At 47.5% G+C, this 24,010-nt stretch overlaps 1 protein-coding gene across 3 annotated transcripts in view; it reads left to right on the top strand.

The window, feature by feature from the left end:
- Positions 1-24,010, top strand: part of LOC140393688 (prickle-like protein 1) — a 163,444-nt gene that overhangs the window by 122,048 nt on the left and 17,386 nt on the right. For all 3 annotated transcript variants that reach the window (XM_072479979.1, XM_072479982.1, XM_072479981.1), the window contains exons 3-5: positions 1,101-1,214; positions 11,609-11,746; positions 20,809-21,012. In XM_072479979.1, the coding sequence (XP_072336080.1) occupies positions 1,101-1,214; positions 11,609-11,746; positions 20,809-21,012 (456 nt within the window). The remainder of the gene's footprint in view (positions 1-1,100; positions 1,215-11,608; positions 11,747-20,808; positions 21,013-24,010) is intronic.

Genomic DNA, 24,010 nt, shown 5'->3' with positions numbered 1-24,010 from the left:
ACCCCACTGCAGCAGTTCAGGAAGCATGCCCACGATCCCTCATAGAAATTGTGAATGGACAGTAAAAATAATTTTTAAATTTAGAGTATCCAATTATTTTTTCCAATTAAGGGGCAATTTAACGTGGCCAATCCGCCTATCCTGCACATCCTTTGGGTTGTGGGGGTGAGACCCACGCAGGAATGGACAGTAAATGTTAGCATTGTCAGAGACATGACTTCCCGAGAATGATTAGGAGACAGTAGAGAGGAGCAGTTAGAGTCAAATTACTGCACTGCTCTGAACTTTACCGAGGAGCCTCATAACTCATTCGCAACAACTGAAACAGCTTCGTTGTGGAGGCATTTTGAAATGCTCCTGAATGGATGCTGCTGGAAGTAAACGTGACTACTGCTGTGATAGGTCTTTGCAATCCAAAAGGATTAAAGGCGTGGATTTGCATCTTGTGCTCACCATAATAATCTGCACCATGGCGCATGAGGAGTGACCACGGTATCTAATGTAATAATTACGGATCAGCCCCCAGAGTTCTCATTTAATTTTACATATTGCTCTGCCTGGAATGACTGCCCAGTAGGGCAAGTCCCAACAAGGACCTGATTCAGGAGTGGCACGTGGTGCAGTGGGACTGTGGCGCTGAGGACCCGGGTTCGAATCCTGGCCCTGGGTCACTGTCCGTGTGGAGTTTGTACATTGTCCCGGTTTCTGCGTGGGTTTCACCCCCACACCCCAAAGATATGCAGGTTAGGTGGATTGGTGACCCTAAATTGCCCCCTTAATTGGGAAAAACAATTATTGGGTACTCTAAAATGTAAAAATAAATAAAAAGTATCTGATTCAGAACTTGGGCACCAGAGGAAAATCCAGAGTTTTGTTTGCCTGTTGTGGGTTTTCTCCTGTTCCTACGCCCTCTTTTTAAAAAATTTCAAATGCCCAATTCTGTTTTTTTCCAATCAAGGGGCAATATACCTATCCTGCACATCGTTTTGGGTTGTGGGGACGACACCCACGCAGACAAGGGGAGAACGTGCGAACCCCACACGGACAGTGACCCGGGGCTGGGATTTATAAATTATTTTTATCTATCCATCAATCCACAGGTGCACCAATATTTCCGCTGTCTGCCTGAAGAAAACATCCCCTATGTCAACAGCACTGGAGAGAAGTTTCGTATTAAACAGCTCCTGTACCAACTTCCACCCCATGATAATGACGTAAGTATCTATGCCATTCTGCACAAGCATGATTTGATCATACGCCATTAAGAATTCATCCTCGAAAGGGTTAAACACATAGGCAGAAAGAACTTCCAAGTGATTGTTATTTGAAAAAAAAAGAAGGGATTGGAAAGAATTGTCTTCGCCCTCAAGGTCCGAGACAGATTCATATTGCAGGGTTTATTAATGCAACAGCTTTTTTATTCCCATCTCTCATCTGTAAGTAACCTGAGAATATATCTGAGTTGAGGGAACCACTGGGGGTGGATCTTGATTTTGTGCAACATACAATAGCAGGTCAGCTGCCTGTTGTGATTGCCATTGATTTCAACAGGCTGCTAATTTGTTGTCACCCATTTTACACTATTGCACTGTCAAAGTCTACCCCGCTGTGTCAAGAATATTTGTCCATCAGTAACGGGCATTGAAGAGTGTAGCGCTAACATGCCACTTTCAGCACAGTGACAACTCTCAACCAGGGGCTGGTTTAGCACAGGGCTAAATAGCTGGCTTTTAAAGCAGACCAAGGCAGGCCGGCAGCACGGTTCAATTCCCGTACCAGCCTCCCCAAACAGGCGCCGGAATGTGGCGACTAGGGGCTTGTCACAGTAACTTCATTTGAAGCCTACTTGTGACAATAAGCGATTTTCATTTCACTTTTCTTTTTTTTTTTCACTCTCTTGCCTCTGAGCCAGAAGCCATGGGTTCGAGGCTTCACACCAGTGATTTGAGTGTGTAATCTGGACTGAACACCACCAGCGTATTGTCCAGGGACTGTTATACTGTTGGAGTTGCCACCTTTGGGATGAAACATCAAATCAAAGGCCGTCTCAGGTGAACATGAAAGATTCCAACACAATCGGCAAAGAATTTCTTCCCATATCCCTGACATGTATTTATTTGTCAGCTAACATAAAATACATGTTTGGTGGGATTTACCGACCAACCCGCCGTGTTGTTGGCAGGAGGCGGCCCGTCAGCAGCATTTACTGGTCCTGCCGTTGTCAACGGAATTTCCCGTTGACTGCACCCCTCGCCTCTGGGAAACACGTGTGCCGTCGTGGAACCGGAATATCCCGCCGACATGAACAGTCGGTAAATCCCGCCCATTATCGGGGCAAATATATGAATAGGCTGGGAATGGAAGGATACGGACTCCGTAAGTGCAGACGGTTTTAGTTTAGGCAGGTACCATGGTCGGCGCAGGCTTGGAGGGCCAAAGGGCCTGTTCCTGTGCTTGTTCATTTGTTCTTGTTCATTTACCTCATTGCTGTTTAGGGGATATTTCTGAGTGAAAATGAGTCACATTGGTTCCTACATTAAGAATCATAGAATTCATAGAATTTACAGTGCAGAAGGAGGCCATTCGGCCCATCGGGCCTGTGCCGGCTCTTGGAAAGAGCACCCTACCCAAACCCACACCTCCACCCTATCCCCATAACCCAGTAACCCCACCCAACACTAAGGGCAATTTTAGACACTAAGGGCAATTTAGCATGGCCAATCCACCTAACCTGCACATCTTTGGACTGTGGGAGGAAACCGGAGCACCCGGAGGAAACCCACGCACACACGGGGAGGACGTGCAGACTCCGCACAGACAGTGACCCAAGTCGGGAATCGAACCTGGGACCCTGGAGCTGTGAAGCAATTGTGCTAACCACCATGCTACCGTGCTGCCCTGTTAAGCCAGTGATTCCACAGGGCAGCACGATGACGCAGTGGTTAGCACTGTTGCATCACGGCGCTGAGGTCCCAGGTTCGATCCCGGCTCTGGGTCACTGTCTGTGTGGAGTTTGCACATTCTCCCCATTTTTGCGTGGTTTCACCCCTATAACCCAAAGATGTGCAGGGTAGGTGGATTGGTCACGCTAAATTGCCCCTTAGTTGGAAAAAATAAATTGGGTACTCTAAATTTATTTTAGAAAAGATAGGGGGCTGGATTCTCCGTTTCAGGGACTATGTCCCCCACGCCGTCATGGAAATTGTGGCCTTTTAAGCCGGAAAAACTGGCGCCAAAAGGCCACATATTCACAGCCGTGAAACTCGCAGCTCCAGCTGCAGATACGGGTCCCCGCATTTCCGGGTCAGAGGCTGCGCATGTGCACAGCAGCCCCGCCGTGGTACATGGTGGACTCAGTCCGCGAAGCTGGACCGCGTGAATAGTGCCGCCTGCCGTCCTGGACTGCCCGCCCAAAAATAGCCCGGTCCCGCTTGCCCACCGTTCGGCCCGCCCCCGACCATGGCAGCCGCAGACTGCGTCCGCAAGTATCCCGAACGGCTGGGACCATGTTAGATCCACATCGTCGGGACTTCGGCCAGTCGGGGCGGGGAATAGTGGAGCGGGCCTCTGGCAATGGCTGCAGGTAGGGGATGTGCGCGCGGCGTGCTCTCCGAATACGCCGCTTTTCAGGGGCCGAAGAATCGGCGAACCGGCGCCGGTCCCGATTCCGTGCGCTGAAATGGATTCTCCGCCCCGACACCGGATGCGATTTCGGCGTTGGGGTGCGGAGAATCCAGCCAAGGGACTCCACTTCCAGCAGTAAAGCAGACTGGGGTAACCTGAGGATGTGAAAGGCGTTATATAAATGCAGGTTAGTTCTTACCTTAGTCTTTCCATCAAGCCACCATTCAGCTTTTTAAATGATTCCACAGCTATTGCTTCCAACATTCTCGGCAGCTAACCATTCCATGCCCTGATCAATCTTCCTATGAAGAAATTCCCGACATCAGACCTAAATTTAACTACTGCGAGTTCAAATCTGTGCCCCTTTGTCCTACTGTCACTGTTTAATTTGAAGTAGTGCTCCAGTGCAACCTTTCACTCTCCTACATAACTCTGTAAGATCCCTGCTCCCTCATCATGGTTTGAAACTACAACTAAAGTTTAAATTAAACCGATAATTTAATGTATAAACATGTCAAAAATGTTTAATAAGCCTTTTTTCAACTCATGAGGCTAAATTGAATGAACTTGGAATGACTTTGAAATGGAACAGTAAATTATGAAAATGTATGGCAGGACCTCCAACCTTAAAGAGGAAAAAGATGCACAGTTTTGGAGAGAAAATTTTCATTAAATCCCAGACATTGACAGAGCTGATCTGAATTTTCAGCTTTTGGGCCTCGCAATGGCGCAGGGGTTAGCACTGCCGGCTCAGGGTGCTGAGGACCCATGATTCGATCCCGGCCCTGGGGTCACTGTCTATGTGGAGTTTGATATTCTCCCCGTGTCTGCGTGGGCCTCGCCTCCACAACCCAAAGATGTGCAGGGTAGGGGGAATGGCCGCGCTAAATTGCCCCTTAATTGAAAAAAAATAATTGGGTACTCTAAATTTATGAATTTAAAAATAAAAGATCTCTGAAGGTAGCAGGATAGTTAAATAAGGTGGTTAAGAAAGCAAATGGGATACTTTCCTTCATTAGCTGAGGCATAGAATACATAAGGAGATTATACGAGAACTATATAGAACACTAAGCCACAGCTGGAGTAAAGTGTACACTTCCGGTCATGGCATTACAGGAAGAAAGGGATCGTACGAGAGGGTACAGAGGGGGTTGACAAGGATGTTGTCCGCAATGAAGAATTTTAGCCATGAGTAAAGATAGGACCAGCTGGAGTTGTTATCTTTAAAACAGAGGAGGCTGAGGGTAGATTTAATAATAATAATAATCTTTATTAGTGTCACAGGTAGGCTTACACTAACACTGCAATGACGTTACTGTGAAAATACCCTAATCACCACTTTCTGGCACCTGTTCGGGTACACAGAGGGAGAATTCAGAATGTCCAATTCACCTAACAGCACGTCTTTCGGGACGTGTGGCAGGAAACCGGAGCACCCGGAGGAAACCCACGCAGACACGGGGAGAACGTGCAGACCCCGCACAGACAGTGACCCAAGCCGGGAATAGAACCTGGGACCCTCGCGCTGTAGGTTAACAGTGCTACCATGCCACCCATAATTGAGGAGCATAAAATTCTGAGGGCCCTAAATAGAGTGGATAGGAAAGATACATTTCCTTTAGCAGAGAAGGGGACAGTTGAGGAGAAATGTTTCACTTGAAGGTGGTGGGTATCTGGAGCTCACTGCTTGAAAGGATGGTAAAGATTGAAACCATCACCACATTTCAAAAAAGTACCTGGATGTACACTTATGTAGCCTCTACGGCTGTAGATCATGAGCTGGAAAGTGCAATTCGGCTGGCTTGCTCTTTTTCAGCGAGCACAGATACGATGGGCCGAATGGTCTCCTTCTGTGCTGTAAATGTCTGTGGACCATAAGACCTAGCTTTGATTCTCCATTTGCATTGAATTAATTGATCCCGGGGCAACGGGTGGGACGTACAACGACTTATTCTTGCCTGGAGGTGGGGGTTAGCTATGTGTGCAAATGTGCACAATGCCAACTCAGGTTGGACGCTCAATATCTAGGCTAATAGAGAAAGTGTGACCACTTGGGAAAGATAAAGGAGGGTGCCAGCACCCATGGATACCCAATAAGGGGGCTGAAAATCGAAGAGGGCAATAGTGAAAGATTCTTGTAATCATTGTTAGGCTATGAACTGGGTGTTAATTAGTCCTGTATTTCACTGAGGATTAATTCCTTGTCCCATGAGAAACAATGGCCAACTTAAATCATCAATTGCAACATTCAAAACTATTACAACAGCTTATTTGTTAACTGCGAAGTGGATAATAAAGAGTATTTGATTTCATGGACAAACCCCTGGTAAGATTACCGTGAGGGAATCAAATGAAAGTCTATGTGGCTGTGCACTAAAACATAACAGATGCTTATTATAGCAATTTCTCACATACTTAAATTGGTTTGTATAATGCAGTGGCAGTAAAATTCTGTTTGAATGCACAAAGCACAATCAGCAATACGTTTCAGTAAAGACGTTCTGTTGTGATCCGTGTAGACTTTACAGGGAGAAAATGTCCAGAAGCCATTTACTGGAAAGAAGGACTCCTCGCCAAAATTAAAATAATATTTTCTTAATTGTTAAAAGGGACTGGGCAATGCAACGGCTCAGCACACTTCCCTTTTCGAGCTGGGGCCCAGTACGTCGTAAGACAATAAGAGTCTCTTTGATAGCATGAAAGACCCTCAGTGAAATTTGTCTGGGGTGATTTCAACCAGGTTCGGAGTTAGTGCAGGATGTCTATAACTTCAGTATTACTTGAGAGTAGCCACTGGTAAGCTTGTATGTTTTGCAAGGGCTGGACTAACTCTTAGAAGAACTCAGGACTTGGATTTACGTTTTAAAAGATTCAGAACAAGAAGATCGAGACCAATACTTGGATTGTGCGTTTATTCGATTCCCTCTCCTCTTTGCACCCTACCGACTCAGTCCCTCGCCCTGGCAACAGTCTGAGATTAAGCTACTTTGTTTGTAACTTTGGTGTTGCATTTTGCATCATGCTGAATTTTCAACTTCATATTTGTCAAATCACTAGACTGCCGATGACCAGCTCTGTAACATTGCCTGACTTAAGGGCGGCGCGGTGGCGCAGTGGTTATCACTGTTGCCTCACCGCGCCGAGGACCCGGGTTGGATTCCAGCCCTGGGTCACTGTCCGTGTGGAGTTTGCACGTTCTCCCCGTGTCTGTGTGGGTCTCACCCCCACAACCCAAAGATATGCAGGGTAGGTGGATTGGCCACGCTAAATTGCCCCTTAATTGGAAAAAATTGCCAGACTTTGAGTCTGACTCAACCCATCTGTAACTGAAACCTTCGTTCATGCCTTTACCTCTGGAGTTGACTATTCCAACATGCTGTTGCCTTGTCTCCTGTATTCTACCCTCAATAAACTTGAGGTAATGTAAAGTTCTGCCGCGGTATTTCACCTCTGTGCTCATTGACCTATTCTGGCTCCCGGACAACCAAAGTCTTAATTTTAAAGTTCTAATCTTTGTTTTCAAATCCCTCCATGGCCTTGCCGTTCCTTATCTCTAACCTCTTGAGATATCTGCAATACTCTAATTCTGGCCTCTTAAATATCCCCAATTCTAACCCTCCAGCATAGCGGCCAGATCTGTAGGTGTCTCAGGCCCAAGCCCTCGCTTTCCCTCCCTATACCTTTCCTCACCTTTATCTCACTTTTCTCCTTAAAACCCACTCTTTGACCAAGCTGGTGGTCATCAGGTCTAATATCTCCTTCTATATCTCAGTGTTATATTTGCACTGAGGCCTATACAACAGACCTTGTTGTGTTGGGTACTGGGCATTGACAATGTTAGAAATGCTGTTCCCTTTAAGAGTAAGCCAGGACACGTTGCAGAGCGGGTTGAGAGCAGTTGATGCTCATTGAAGCCTGTACTTGAGAGTTGGGGGATTTTCACCAGTAGAGGGGTTCCATCTGGCCACAGAGAGGATCCAGGAGTGAAGAGTGGAAACTGGTCTTTGCTTCGAACTGCAGAATGAACAATAAAACAGTTGTGAATCACAGAGTGTCTTTTGCTGCCTGGTTCGATAAATGGATATCCACCTGTTAACAGTCATTGGATGGGGTTACGGGTGCCTTTTCATCTCTCTCTACAAACTTCGATGCGTTCAAAATGGTGCAGTGCAGGTTCCAACATGCACCAAGGACAGTGCTCAAATCCCATCGCTTTATCCTCTCCAAAATATATTGGCTTCACCATTGGAAGTTGTGCCTTTAGCTGCCAAAACCCTGAGGCTCGAGAATTCCCAAAGTAATTGGGCAGCACGGTAGCACAGTGGATAGCATTGTGGCTTCACAGCGCCAGGGTCCCAGGTTCAATTCCCCACTGGGTCGCTGTCTGTGCGGAGTCTGCATGTTCTCCCCATGTCTGCGTGGGTTTCCTCCGGGTGCTCCGGTTTCCTCCCACAGTCCAAAGATGTGCAGGTTAGGTGGATTGGCCATGCTAAATTGCCCTTAGTGTCCAAAAAGGGAGGGGTTATTGGGTTACGGGGATAGGGTGGAAGTGAGGGCTTAAGTGGGTCGATGCAGACTCGATGGGCCAAATGGCCTTCTGTACTGTATGTTCTAATTCTCGCTCATCCTTTAAAATCTTGGACTAATCTCTTGGTCATCTGGCTGAATGCCACTTTTTTTGAATCGCGGACAATTTGTGTCTGATTAAGCTCCTGTGATGTGCCTTGGGTTGATGTACCTCATTAAAGGCGCTATAGAAATGCAAGTTGGCCTTATTTATTTTCCCTTCATAATGAATAGATGCACAGGAAAACTACAGGACCCCACTGACTAACACCAGCCAACCCAAGATAGGCTGTCATTACTCTTCAGACTTACTGTGCCTCATATTTTTTATTTTCAATGAAATAAATAATCTATTGCATCCTTAACATCTCTTAAAGCACAGTATTGCCAGTAGATTAATTTTTGGTGTGCAGTCACTACTGAAATTGAAAGTCGCCATCGTCGCCGAGGACCATAGGCTGTTCTCCCCTTTTGAGAGACATCTGACTGGTGGCGATTTAACCTGACAGTCACCACACCTCAGACGAAGGGTAAGGTCGGGAAAGTCATGGATAGCCTCAGCCTGTACAGGGATTTGAACCCAGCGCTGTTGCAGTCACTATTACACTTTAAATAGCAAGCTCCCACAGAGAACAAATGAGTTACCCATAATTATGTTGTTGATTATCATAGAATTTACAGTGCAGAAGGAGGCCATTCGGCCCATCGAGTCTGCACCAGCTCTTGGAAAGAGCACCCTACCCAAGGTCCACACCTCCACCCTATCCCCATAACCCAGTAACCCCACCCTACACTAAGGGCAATTTTGGACACTATGGGCAATTTAGCATGGCCAATCCACCTAACCCGCCCATCTTTGGACTGTGGGAGGAAACCGGAGCACCCGGAGGAAACCCACGCAGACACGGGGAGGATGTGCAGACTCCGCACGGACAGTGACCCAAGCCGGAATCGAACCTGGGACCCTGGAGCTGTAAAGCATTTGTGCTATCCACAATGCTACCGTGCTTGAGATGAGGTAAAGAATACATTTTGGCTATGGCGCTGGTTGAGCTATCTGCTCTTGTTCAACTAGTGCCATGAGATCTTTAACATCCATGTTACCCATTGAAACGAGCAAAAAAATCTTGGTTAAATAGCTTAGCACTGAAATAAGCCATTTAATTACCATCGCCATATGTGAACCACTCACTTGATCAGCTATTTATGGGCACATGTAAGCTATTGGCATGATGACACATAATGTCATTTTGCTCAGCAAAACCGGGACGCCTGTGACTCATTATGACTTTTGATCCAAACATGTTTTCAATAGAATTTCTTAATTTTGTGGATAAACATTTCACATGTTCTAGCTGTCAAGAGTTCTAAAATATAATCACCAAGGAGGTTTTTACATATCCCGATTTTCTGTTTAAAATAAAAACAGGTTTAGACAACGACTCTCTAAAACTTGATCACTGGAAAAACTGGGTTTGATCAATCAAGGTCGTGAGCCATACATGAGCCCTCGCTGAGCCACATGCAGCCCTGGAGCTGATTTGGACCTATGTCCTCAATTCCAGCAACAACTTTTAAAATTGGCCGTCCCCAGCTGGATTGGAAGTTTGGTCCGCCACCCCAGAAAGAGTGCAAAGACTTATGGGTGCGGCAACGGGCTGGGCGGAGGGCCTGACTCTGTGTTCCAGCATGTTTTTAAAGTTACTTAAAAAAAATATTAAAACAAGCAAAATCTTTTCCCCGCGCACACCCTAGTCACCATTCATGCCAACCTATGCCTCCTCATGCCCCATCCACCCTCATGGCTCATCGTTTTCCCAATATCCCCCATTTGCCCTTGGCCCTCAATAGCCCCTATGTCACTGTTTATCCTTTGAGAGACATTTGATAGGCTTGACAGTTCTTTGACTACAGTTCCTTGACAGCATTTACAGTTCCTTGACAATTTTGACAGGTCTTATGAGTTTCTGCACTGTTTATGCACAATCGTATTTACTTTCAACAATCCCAAAGGATGCCTAACCTCTTTGAAAGGGTGCCGTACCTCTCCCAAGGTATACCGGGACCATTTCCAGAGAGGTACCTTACCTCACCAAGGGGGCACCCTGGCTACCCAAATGAGTGAACCAAGTTTAGACCTCCTCTTACCTGGTCTACTCGGCACACGTCAGGTTTCATGCTCCTGACCTACCCAAAATTCCACTTCAGTGGATGCAACTGGTAATTTAAATGACTAGCTGCCTCTGTAAACCGCGCATACACGTCCCAGCCCGGTCCTGCCCCACCCAGGTGAAAATAGGAAATGCCATGTTCTGGGACGAGACTTAGAAATTCCGGTCATTTCTGGGACTTAGACCATGATGGAATGCCTCTCTGCCGGAGCGAATATCTGGGCCACAGTCTTACAGTTGGAACTAGATCATTCAGGAGCGAAATCATGATAGATTTTTTCACACAAAGATTAATATAAATGTGGAACTCTCCTAAAAGGCTGTGGGTGCCAGACAGGAAAGTGGAGTCGAGACCACAACAGAATGGTCGAGCAGACTCGAAGGACCAAATGGCCTACTCCTTCCACAAAACCCTATCTTCATACATTCCACGGTCAGCCACGGTGCTCATGGGGACGGATGGGTCTATTTCACTTAACTTTCTTTTTCTTTCTTTTTATTAATATAAATTTAGAGTACCCAATTATTTTTGTTTTCCAATTGAGGGGCAATTTAGCGTGACCAATCCACCTGCCCTGCACATCTTTGATTGTGGGGGTGAAACCCAGGCAGACACGGGGAGAATGTGCAAACTCCACACGGACAGCGACCCAGGGCTGGGATCGAACCTGGAACCTTGGCGCAGTGAAGCAGCAGTGCTAACCACCGTGCCTCCCTCTATTCCAGTTTACATAGTCATTGAAGTTGACCATTGTAATCAGCATTTACAACCTCTTACTTTTGTCTCAAATTAGTACTTAAAGTCTATAATTTGTGACAGTATATATTGTAGACAGTAACTGCTCAAGATAGGAGGTCTGGGGCACAGCTGTAGTGTCCCTGCCTCTGGACCAGAAGCTCCGGGTTCAAGTCTAATCCCCAGACCTGTTGGCCATGGAAGGAATGTTCATAATGCAGTTCAATGTTCTGATAATCCGCTCGGCAATCCTTCCTCCTCTAATCCCCAAAGGGAAGATAGTGTGCATGTGTGAAGATATGCTTTAAAAAACTGCCCAGGATTTAAATACCGATAGCTTCATGAGCATCACCAGAATACCTCCCATAGATTCACTTTCCTATAATTTGGCCATTGCTTTCTCTCTGTAAAATGTGCAGTTCAGAGGTCCTCATAACCTTGCTGTAGTTTTAGCTGTGGCCGGTGATTCACCAAATAAAGCAATGATGTTGACTCTGTTCTTCTTCTGAAGGAGAAGTACTGCCAATCACTGAGTGAAGAGGAGAAGAGGGAGTTGCGTGTCTTCAGCGGGCAGAGGAAAAGGGAAGCATTGGGACGCGGAATTGTTCAAGTGTTTCCGTTAACTGCCACTGGAGCTCTTTGTGAAAAGGTAAGCTGAAAGTAAAAAGGGGATCAAGTAAGTGGACTGCAAAGCTGAAGTATTAATCAGGTTTTTTTCATTCTTTCATGGGATGTACCGGGATGGGATGTTCCCGTACATGGGATGGGAACATGGAATATTCCCGTACCAACCTCCCCGAACAGGCGCCGGAATGTGGCGACTAGGGGCTTTTCACAGTAACTTCATTGAAGCCTACTTGTGACAATCAGCAATTATTATTATTATGTGAGCATTACTGGGAAGCTCAGCATTTATTGCCCATGCGAAGTTGGTGGCGAGCTGCCTTCTTGAGCCGTTGCAGTCCATGCACCCACTGTACTGTTAGGGAGGGAGCTTCAGATTTTTGACCCAATAACAGTCAATGAACGACAATATAGTTCCAAGGCAGAATGTTGTATTCCTTGGGGGCCAACGTCCAGGTGGTGGTGTTCGCATGGGTCTGCTGTCCTTGTTCTCCTAGGGGGTATAGACCGTTGGCTTGGAAGGTGCTCTCGAAGGAGCCCGAGTGAGTTGCTGTAGTGCAGCTTGTAGACAGTGTACACAGTTGCCACTGTGTGTCAGCGGTGGAGGGGCTAGATATTCATAAGGTGGCAGATAGGTGCCGATCAAATGGCCTGCTTCGTCCTGGATGTTGTTGAGCTTCCTGAGTGTTGTTGGAGCTGCCCTCGTCCAGGCAACTGGAGAGTATCCCATCACGCTCCTTACTTGTGCCTTGTAGGTGGTGGACAGATTTAGGAAGTCTGGAGGTGGGCTAATTGCTACAGGATTCCTAGCCTTTGACCTTCTCCTGTAGTCACCGCATTTATATGGCTGGTCCAGTTCATTTTCTGGTCAGTCATTACCCCCTAGGACAGGGGTCTCCAAATAGTCCATCGCAATCGATAGGCTGATGCGGGGGCTTCGAACAATCGATTGTCATTGTCTGCCAAACCATGCCCGTGCTTGGGGCAGCACGGTAGCATTGTGGATAGCACAATTGCTTCACAGCTACAGGGTCCCAGGTTCAATTCCGGCTTGGGTCACTGTCTGTGCGGAGTCTGCACATCCTCCCTGTGTGTGCGTGGGTTTCCTCCGGGTGCTCCGGTTTCCTCCCACAGTCCAAAGATGTGCAGGTTAGGTGGATTGGCCATGATAAATTGCCCTTAGTGACCAAAATTGCCCTTAGTGTTGGGTGGGGTTACTGGGTTATTGGGATAGGGTGGAGGTGTTGACCTTGGGTAGGGTGCTCTTTCCGGGAGCCGGTGCAGACTCGATGGGCCGAATGGCCTCCTTCTGCACTGTAAATTCTATGCCAAATTGCGCGAGACACGGGATTCTCGTAATGACAAGTGAATCAATTCAATGTCTGCCAAACTGCGGCAAACATCTGTGGGACTCGGGCAACAAGATTCTTGAAGGGGCCAAAACTTGGAATAAGCTGGTTGAAGACAAAATGATGAGCGAGGAGCCAGGGGCCTGTCAGATAAAAACCCACCAGGAATTGGGAAATGATTTATCTTTTATGAATGTCAAAGACAAGACCATTTGTCAACAGAGTGTGAGTTAAAGGTCCATTGGAATGGCATCACGAGTCAACGCATGCAAACTTTCAAAAATATTTCTCTTTAAACAGCACAATTCGGACAGGGAAAGTTGGGGAGTTAAAGGGAGTGTGAAAGTTCAAGAGTCACTCTTTTCAAAACCTGTGGCGAAAGGCAAGATTTGCAAAGAGGCAACTGTTCACATTATCCATCTACTGGCAAAACATAAGGAACCACTCACCGATGGTGAAATTATCAGGAAGATGGTGACGGGTACTGCCAACACTTGGTTCAAAGACTTGAAAAACAAAGATTGAATTGTGACAGCCATCGAGAGCATGTCACTTGGGTGGAATTATTGTCCGAGGACGTCTCGCAGCAATTACACCCCAGAGTTATCAGGCTGTGAATGTTTGTCACTGCAGTTTGATGAATCGTTAGAAATGACGAACAGGGCGGCACGGTGCCGCAGTGGTTAGCACTGCTGCCTCAGGGCGCCGAGGTCCCAGGTTCGATCCCGGCTCTGGGTCACTGTCCGTGTGGAGTTTGCACATTCTCCCCGTGTCTGCGTGGGTTTCGCCCCCACAACCCAAAAGATGTGCAAGGTGGGTGTATTGGCCACGCTAAATTGCCCCTTAATTGGAAAAAATGAATTGGATACTCTAAATTTATAAAAAATTTTAAAAAGGAAAAAAAAAAGAAATGACGAATAAGGCCCAACTGATGGTTTTCGTTGGCATGTCATTCCAAGACTCAACAACAAAGGAGGACTTTCTCACTCTTTTGCCAAAGAGAGGACAAGAGGAGAGGATGTCTGCAACAAATTCAAAAGGTGTGTGACTGAGAAAAACATTCCGATCAATAAACTGGCTCACTCACCACCGATGGTGCGCCGTCAATGCCGTCTGCCAATGCAGGCTTTGTTGCATTTTGCACAAATGATCCTGAATTCCCCTCCTTTGTCAATTACCACTGTGCTAGCCACCAACAAGTGCTTGCGAGCGAGATTATTGACTTTTCTCATGGAATGACAGTTGTCAAGATTGTGAACTCAATTCGGGCCAGAGCCCTGCCTGCAACGTGGCTGATGTGTTGGGCGCTCTGGATCCGTGGAACACATACAGGCCACTAACACTTAAAATAGTGCAACACTATTTTATTAAGTCAGAAACTGTTGAACATACTTTCACTGTGGGTTAACACGATGTTAGATTAAACTAAAGACCTATGCCTGTCCTAACCAGTCTATGCACTCAGCACATGGTGAAGATCTGTGCTGTAAGCTCTGTCCTTCTAAGAGGCTGCATCCCGAATGAACGGGAAGTCTGATGCCCCCTGTCTTTATAGTGAGTGTGCTCTAACTGGTGATTGGCTGTGGTGTTGTGTGTGTTGATTGGTCTTGCTGTGTGTCCATTAGTGTGTGTGTGTCTGCACCATGATATACTGGTGTATATTATGACATCCCCCCTTTTATAAAAAAATGTATGTGTGGCAATAAATAATGTATGGTGAGAATGGTCCTAACTACGTGTGGGGTGCAAAGACATATTTACAGGACTACGTACATGAGAACTAAGCTATTTACATGGGAAGGTTCCTGGTGCAGAGAAGCAGTATGCAACAAGAGTAACGAGATCAACACTATATACAAACCAGGGAAACGATCAAACAAAGCAACAAAATAATTCAGAGAGTCCATAAATTCGAAAAGTTCATAAATCTAGTCTCTGAGGTGGGCGACGAATTCTGGTTGACCGCCTCAAGGGTGGGTCGAGAGCCGCCGGTTCAGGAGCGGGCTGGACTGCATCAAAGTCAGGGGGATGCAGAGTGACAGGGAGCTCTGCATAGTCCGTGGCAGGATCAGCAGGAGGGCGAGGTGACACTGGAGGTTCACGTGGTTGGGCCGGCTGGAAGAGCTGACAAGTTGGGCTGTTGAGCACTGTGTTGGCTATGTCCTCATTAATGCCGGGCCAGTACACTGCCTCTCGGGCCCGTCGGCGGCACTTTTCCACGCCAAGGTGGCCCTCGTGTAGCTGTTCCAGGACAAGCTGGCGCATGCTATGCGGGATGACAATGTGGTTCAGTTTTAGAAGAACCCCGTCTACTACCGCCAGATCATCTCTGACATTATAGAACTGAGGGCATTGGCCCTTGAGCCACCCGTCTGTTAGGTGGCGCATGACACGCTGTAGCAAAGGGTCAGCCGCCGTCTCGCGGCGAATTTGGACGAGTCGTTCATCCGAGGCAGGTAGATTGGAGGCCGCGAGTTCCACATGGGCATCAACCTGGCAGACAAATCCCGCTGGGTCACATGGAGCGTTGACCGCCCTGGAGAGAGCTTCAGCAATGATGAGGTCTTTGCCTGGGGTGTATACCAGCTGGAAGCCAGAGCTTGAGAAGAATACGCTGGAGTCGAGGCGTCATATCGTTCAAGTCTTTCTGTATTATATTGACCAGCGGGCGATGGTCGGTCTCGGCGGTGAATTGAGGAAGTCCATAGACATAATCGTGAAACTTAACCACACCGGTCAGAAGGCTCAGGCACTCCTTTTCTGTCTGCGCGTAGCGCTGCTCCGTGGGGGTCAAGGCGCGTGACGCATATGCAACGGGGGCCCATGATGAGGCCTCATCACGTTGAAGGAGCACTGCCCCAATGCCGGATTGGCTGGCATCGGTCAAGATTTTGGTCTCCTTTGCTGGATCAAAGAAAGCTAAGACCGGGGCCGTGGTCAGTTTTGTTTTGAGTTCTCTCCATTCGCGCTCGTGGGCAGGGAGCCATTGGAAGTCTGTCGTCTTCCTGACCAGGGGCGAAATTCTCCGGAAACGGCGCGATGTCCGCCGACTGGCGCCCAAAACGGCGCCAGACGGGCATCGCGCCGCCCCAAAGGTGCGAAATGCTCCGCATCTTTGGGGGCCGAGCCCAAACATTGAGGGGCTAGGCCGACGCCGGAGGAATTTCCGCCCCGCCAGCTGGCGGAAACGGCCTTTGTTGCCCCGCCAGCTGGCACGGAAATGACATCTCCGGGCGGCGCATGCGAGGGAGCGTCAGCGGCCGCTGACAGTTTCCCACGCATGCGCAGTGGAGGGAGTCTCTTCCACCTCCGCCATGGTGGAGACCGTGGCAGAGGCGGAAGTGAAAGAGTGCCCCCACGGCACAGGCCCGCCCGCGGATCGGTGGGCCCCGATCGCGGGCCAGGCCACCGTGGGGGCACCCCCTGGGGTCAGATCGCCCCGCGCCCCTCCCAGGACCCCGGAGCCCGCCCACGCTGCCTTGTCCCGCCGGTAAGGTAGGCGATTTAATTTACGCCGGCAGGACAGGCAATTTATCGGCGGGACTTCGGCCCATCCGGGCCGGAGAATCGAGCGGGGGGGCCCGCCAACCGGCGCGCGCGATTCCCGTCCCCGCCGAATCTCCGGTGCCGGAGACTTCGGCAACCGGCGGGGGCGGGATTCACGCCAGCCCCCGGCGATTCTCCGACCCGGCGGGGGGTCGGAGAATGTCGCCCCAGGTTCCCGAGAGCCGTGGTATGAGAGGCGAGGTTAGGGATGAAATATTGACCATGCCCAGAAATCGGAGGACCGCCTTCTTGTCCTCTGGTGTTTTCTTAGCTGTGATGGCAGCTACTTTGTCCGCATCAGGCTGCACACCCAACTGGGAGATATGGTCCCCGAGGAACTTGAGTTCCATCTGACCAAAAGAGCATTTGGCCCTGTTGAGGCGAAGGCCATGCTCATGTATACGTCTGAATACACGCTGGAGGCGACTAACATGCTCCTGCAGTGTGGTGGACCAAATTATTATATCATCGACATAGACGCGAACACCTTCAATGCCTTCCATCATTTGTTCCATAATCCTATGGAACACTCCTGATGCAGATATGATCCCAAACGGAATCCTGTTGTAACAATATCTGCCAAAGGGGGTGTTAAAGGTACAAAGTTTCCTGCTGGATTTGTCGAGCTGGATTTGCCAGAATCCTTTTGAGGTGTCGAGTTTGGTGAAGAGCTTGGCGCGAGCCATCTCACATGTGAGCTCTTCACGCTTGGGAATTGGATAGTGCTCTCTCCTAATATTGCGATTTAGATCCTTGGGATCAATGCAAATTCTCAATTCGCCGGAAGGCTTTTTTACACATACCATGGAACTGACCCAGCCGGTCGGTTCCGTGACTTTGGAAATCACTCCTTGGTTCTGGAGGTCCTGCAGCTGCTGCTTGAGGCGGTCCTTAAGGGGTGCTGGGACCATGCCAGGTGCGTGCACCACAAGCGTGGTGTGGTATTCGGTTTTAATAAAATCTTGTAGGTGTACGGGAGCATGCCCATGCCCTCGAAGATGTCGTGGAACTGGTTGATAATGGCGTTGAGCTGCGCCCTGAAGTCGGTGTCCCCTGTCTTTATAGTGCGTGTGCTCTAACTGGTGATTGGCTGCGGTGTGTGTGTTGATTGGTCTTGCTGTGTGTCCATCAGTGTGTGTGTCTGCACCATGATATACTGGTGTATATTTAATGACAGTGGCTTGTTCAAGTTGTTACTCGATGAACTTGATGCCACCTACAGTGAACTAATCCTTTGTGCAGACATGAGGTGGTTAAATTGAGGAAAGGTCCTCCAGAGATTTTTTAATCTGCTCCCTGAAATTGTCACCTTTCTTAAATCAAGAAATGAGGTTATCGTGAGCTCACAGATTATGCGAGGTTGCTATGCTTGGTATTACTTACGGACATAAGAGCAAAATTGAATGAGGGGGGTCGTGAACTGCAGGGGAGCGAGAGAGACTTGTCACACATGATCAGTGCAGTGAATGCGTTCAAGCTGAAACTGAGTCTGGGGTCCTCTCAGTTAAAGAACAAAATTATTGAGCACTTCCCAAATCTGGAGAAAATCCATCAACAGGTCAAAGAGAAAGCGTTCCGTCCAAACAAATCCTGTGACCAGCTGGACAAACTGGGAAAAGGAATTTAACAGATGATTTCAGGGGTTAGACAAGATGGTACAAATCACTATGTCTATCTCAAATCCTTTTCTTCAAGTAGATATTGGAAAACTGTCAGCAGTTTCAGCAGGTGTTTGAACAAAGTAGTGGACTGGACAGGAAATCATCACCATGCAAAGCGAGAGAGGTGAAAGCTAGGTCAATGGATAAAGACTTTTGGGGACTTGTAGACAGAAGGACGTATCCTCTTCTGACTGTCGTGTTAGGTACACTGGTATAACACTTGCTGCAACTGGATGCAGCATAGATCAAAAAGATACTCCAGACCTTGAAGTTAGTTCAATCAGGTTTATTGAACTAATAGCACAGCTAGCACAGTTCTCTGTGAGTTCGACTCTCTGCTAACTTAAGTGTGGTTACTCTGTCTGACTGAACCAGACTAGCTCTTAGCCACGAGTTGGGGGTGTGAGATTGTAATAACACCCTTGACTGACTCTCTAGATGTTCAACAGTGGAAAGAGGCGGAATGTGAGTGCCTTGTGTCTTTTATAGTCAGATCCCACCCGAGTGTCCTGCCTGCTTATTGGTTATGTCCTGTTCTCTGTGTCCATTAGCTGCTTGTCTGTATATCATTATGTGTGTGTCCGCATATCATGACACTGACATCCTGCACACTCGAGGAGAAGGCCTGCTTTGGTTCCTGCTTTTTCCCCAGATAAAAATCATCAAGTCCAAATATCGCATTCTTCTCACATTCTTCTCATTCTTGCCCAGCTGATGTACTAGCCAACTCAAACTACAATCGAGACTTCACAGCGCGGTGGCACAGTGGTTAGCACTGATGCCTCACAGCACCAGTCAATTTCAGTCATGGGTGACCGTCCGTGTGGAGTTTGCACTTTATTTTATTTGAAATAAATTTAAAGTGTTCAATTCTTTTTTTTCTCCAATTAAGGGGCAATTTAGCATGACCAATCCTCCTACCCTGCACATCTTTGGGTTGTGGGGGTGAGAACCACGCAGACACGGGGAGAATGTGCAAACTCCACACGGACAGTGACCCGGGGCCGGGATCAAACCCGGGTCCTCGGCGCCGTGAGGCAGCAGTGTTAACCATTGCACGGGTTTGCACTTTCTCCCCGTGTCTGCATGGATTTCCTCCGGGTGCTCCAGTTCCTCCCACAGGTTAGGTGGATTAGCCAAGCTAAATTTGCCCCTTAGTGTCCAAAGATGTGCAGGTTAGGTGGGTTACGGGGCTAGGCCGGGGGAGTGGGCCTAGGAAGGGTGCTCTTTCAGATGCACATGTACATTGGGCTTTGTATAAGAACCATATTGCTATAACGACAAACGCAGTACAGAAAAACATGGGGGCGAATTGCTGAGGTAGTCAGGGGGAAGAGAATTCCCCAAAACACAACAGAACTCTTAAAAACACTAATAAAAATTAGATGTTCATCTGGTCTTAATGTCATCATTTACATCTGCATCATCATTTAGATGATGGAATCATACAGCCCAGAAGGAAGCCATTCAGCCCATCATGATTGTACTAACTCTTTGAAGGAGAATTCTAATTGCGCATATTTCCCTCCATTATGCCCATCTTTCCCCTTCTGAGTATTTATACTTAACTAAATACATTAAGACGGACTGTTCAGGGTGACAGATGATGCACTGTAGAGTGGGTGAAGATGATGTTACAGGGTATCTCTTCCAGAGACTAGGAATGGTGCTACAAGCGGAATACAATCATGGCACAGCATTGGAGTTTATTTCGGGGGAATGGGCAGTGCAGCACGGTGGCGCAGTGGTTAGCACTGCTGCCTCACGGCACCGAGGACCCGGGTTCAATCCCGGCTCTGGGTCACTGTCCGTGTGGAGTTTACACATTCTCCCCGTGTCTTTGTGGGTCTCACCCCATCATTCCAAAGATGTGCAGGGTAGGTGGATTGGCCACGCTAAATGCCCCTTACTTTGGAAAAAAAAATTAATAATAAAAATGTCATTTCAAACAAATGCACTGTAAAATTGACTAAAGGTATGGAATAAGAAAAAATGACAGCCAGTGAAAAGATATATTTTTGCTTGCTAGGTGCACATTGTTCACCTGAGGCCTAGAAGAAGCTGGTCGTAAATTTGATCAAAATGAATCGTCTTCCCATCGCTTGCAACTTACATTTACATAGCGCCTTTGATGTAATATGTAATGCTTCATAGGAGCTTTATCAAACAAAGTACAACACCAAGCCATATGAGGAAACATTAGGGCAAGAGGCCAAAACCTTGGAAAAGTCTAGCTTTTTAAGGTGCATCTTAATGGAAAAGAGAGCGGTAGAGAGAAGAGGCTTCCGGAGGGAATTCCAAAGCTTATGGCCTTGGCAGCTGAATGCTGGAGTAATTAAAATCAGGATGAGCAAGAGGCCAGAATTGGGCCAGCACAGAGAGTTTGGAGGGGTGGGGCTGAATGAGACTACAAAGATAGAGAGGGGTGAGACCAAGGTCAGATTTGAAAACACGGATGAAAATTTTAATACTGTGAAAGCCCAATGTACTGTGTAAGGTGTTTATCCGACGACCTGTTCATGCATTTTCAGTGTGGTGGCAAGATAAATGGAGGGGATGTTGCAGTCTTTGCTCAGAGAGCTGGGAACCGCACGTGTTGGCACCCTTACTGCTTCGGATGCATCACCTGTCAGGAACTACTGGTGGACCTCATTTACTTTTACCAGGAGGGGAAGATATACTGCGGCCGGCACCACGCTGACCTCTTTAAACCACGCTGTGCGTCATGTGACCAGGTAAGTGGCGTTCATTATCCCCCTCTACTTCAACTGTTGTTCCAATCAAGGGTTTTGAGGGAATTGGGCTAAAGCTGCCTCTGTTCATTTCCCGCACAGGAAAGCCATGGTTGACTCACACGGCTAAATTCATTATTGAGAATCAAGCAACGGTCATTGTCTGCTCAACTGGTTGAGCAATGTCAACATTGGAGGAGGAAATCTCGAAGGCCTACTTGGTCTGACCTTCACACAGCTCCAGTCTTAAGATCCTCTGACCTGGCAGAGCAAGCCTCTATGTTACCAACAATCACAAATCAGAATGCTACCATTATATTCCTTTGGCATAGTTTTTATCTTGTAATATTTTCACAGCTGAGAATGTTAACAAGAGATAAACCATTAGTATTAAATTATACTGTTGGAGGAGTCTTTGGTTGCAGCTTGGGGGTGAGAAAAGCACAGAGGGTGCTGTCTTTGAGCTTTGACCATCATTATATTTTGGTAACATGGATGGACACCATTGCAGAGGGCTGCATGTTATGATCCCAATTGATTATATAACTAGTTGAAAAGATCCCAGAATGGAACGCTGGCTCAAAAGACCAGTATTTTCTATTAATAAAACGTGGAGGAACAGTCACAGGACAATAAATTAGTTTTGACAAGAAAAACACATTTATTAAGACCATAAGACATAGGAGCAGAATTAGACCACTCGGCCCATCGAGTCTGCTCCGCCATTCAATCATGGCTGATATTTTTCTCATCCCATTCTCCTGCCTTCCCACCTAAGAATAGTAGGTTCTTATTAATCAAGAACCAATCTATCTCTGTCTTAAAGACACTCAGTGATTTGGCCTCCACAGCCTTCTGCGGCTAAGAGTTCCACAGATTCACTAACCTCTGGCTGAAGAAATTTCTCCTCATCTCTGTTTTACATACAAGTGGATACAAGTTTTTCGTACAAGTGGAAACATTCCCTCCAAATCCACTCCTCCCATGCCTTGCAGTATCCTGTAAGTTTCAATAAGATCCCCCCTCATCCTTCTAAATTCTAATGAGTACAGACCCTGAGTCCTCAACCATTCCTCATACAACAAGCTCTTCATTCCAGGGATCATTCTTGTGAAGCTCCTCTGGACCCTTTCCAAGGCCAGCAAATCCTTCCTTAGATACAGGGCCCAAAACTGCTCACAATACTCCAAATGGGGTCTGACCAGAGCCTTGTATAGCCTCTGAAGTACATCCGTGGTCTTGTATTCTAGACCACTCGACATGAATGCTAACATCGCATTTACCTTCCTTACTGCTAACTGAACCTGCACGATAACTTTATGAGAATCTTGAACAAGGACTCCCAAGTCCCTTTGTGCCTCTGCTTTCCGAAGCATTTCCCCATTTAGAAAATAGCCTATGCCGCCATTCCTCCTTCCAAAGTGCATAACCCCACACTTTTCCACATTGTATTTCATCTGCCACTTCTTTGCCCACTCTCCTAGCCTGTCCAAGTTCTTCTGCAGCCCCCCTGCTTCCTCAATACTATCTGTCCCTCTACATTTCTTTGTTTCATTAGCAATAGTGCCTTCAGTTCCTTCTTCCAGATCGTTAATATATATTGTGAAAAGTTGTGATCCCAGCACCGACTCCTGAGGCACACCACTAGTCACCAGCTGCCATCCTGGAAAAGACCCCTTTATCCCCACTCTCTGCCTTCTACAAGTAAGCCAATCGTCTATCCATGCCAGGATCTTACCCTTAACACCATGGGCTCTTAACTTATTTAACAGTCTCCTGTGCGGCAGCTTGTCAAAGACCTACTGGAATCTAAATAAATCACGTCCACTGGTTCTCCCTTGTCTAACTTCCTTGTCAGAAAGAAGTCTAACAGATTTGTCAGACATGATCTCCCCTTGAAGCCGTGCTGACTCAGTCCTATTTCTTTTTTTTCTAATTAAGAGGCAATGTAGTGTGGCCAATCCACCTACCCTGCACATCTTTGGGTTGTGGGGGTGAGACCCACGCAGACACAGGGAGAATGTCCAAACTCCACACGGACAGTGACCCAGAGCCGGGATCGAACCTGGGACCTCGGCGCCATGAATGAACCAGGGCTGATCCCCTGGTTTGGTGGTAATGGTAGAGTGGGGGTTATGCCGGGCCATGAGGTTATTGAGTACAATTCTGCTGCTGCTGATGGCCCACAGCGCCTCATGGTTGCCCAGTCTTGCGATGCTAGATCTGTTCTGAATCTATCCCATTTAGCACGATGGTAGTGCCACACAACACGATTGAAAGTATCCTCAATGTGAAGATAGAATTTTGGCTCCACAAGGACTATGCAGTTGTCACTCCTACTGATATTGTGATGGCCATCTGCAGTAGACAGGTTGGTGAGGGTGAGGTCTAGTAGGTTTTTCCCCCTTGTTGGTTCCCTCACCACCTGTCGCAGACCCGGTCTAGCAGTTATGTTCTATAAGACTCAGCCAGCTTAATCAGTACTGGTGCTACCAAGCCACTTTTGGTAATGGACATTGAAGTCCCCACCCAGAGTATATCTGTGCCCTTGCCACCCTCAGTGCTTCCTCCAAGTGGTGTTCAACATGGAGGAGTACTGATTCAAAGAACAAAGAACAAAGAAAAGTACAGCACAGGAACAGGCCCTTCGGCCCTCCAAGCCCGTGCCGACCATGCTGCCCGTTTAAACTAAAATCTTCTACACTTCCTGGGTCCAAATCCCTCTATTCCCATCCTATTCATGTATTTGTCAAGATGCCCCTTAAATGTCACTATCAGCCCTGTTTCCACCACCTCCTCCGGCAGCGAGTTCCGGGCACTCACTACACTCTGTGTAAAAAAACTTGCCTCGTACATCTACTCTAAACTTTGCCCCTCGCACCTTAAACCTATGCCCCCTAGTAATTGACCCCTCTACCCTGGGGAAAAGCCTCTGACTATCCACTCTCGTCTATGCCCCTCATACTTTTGTAGACCTCTATCAGGTCGCCACTCAACCTCT

The sequence above is a fragment of the Scyliorhinus torazame genome, chromosome 17 (genome assembly GCF_047496885.1).
Source record: "Scyliorhinus torazame isolate Kashiwa2021f chromosome 17, sScyTor2.1, whole genome shotgun sequence".
NCBI lineage: Eukaryota > Metazoa > Chordata > Chondrichthyes > Carcharhiniformes > Scyliorhinidae > Scyliorhinus > Scyliorhinus torazame.
The sequence above is the reverse complement of the archived record's forward strand: the minus strand, read 5'-3'. Positions and strand labels throughout refer to the sequence as shown.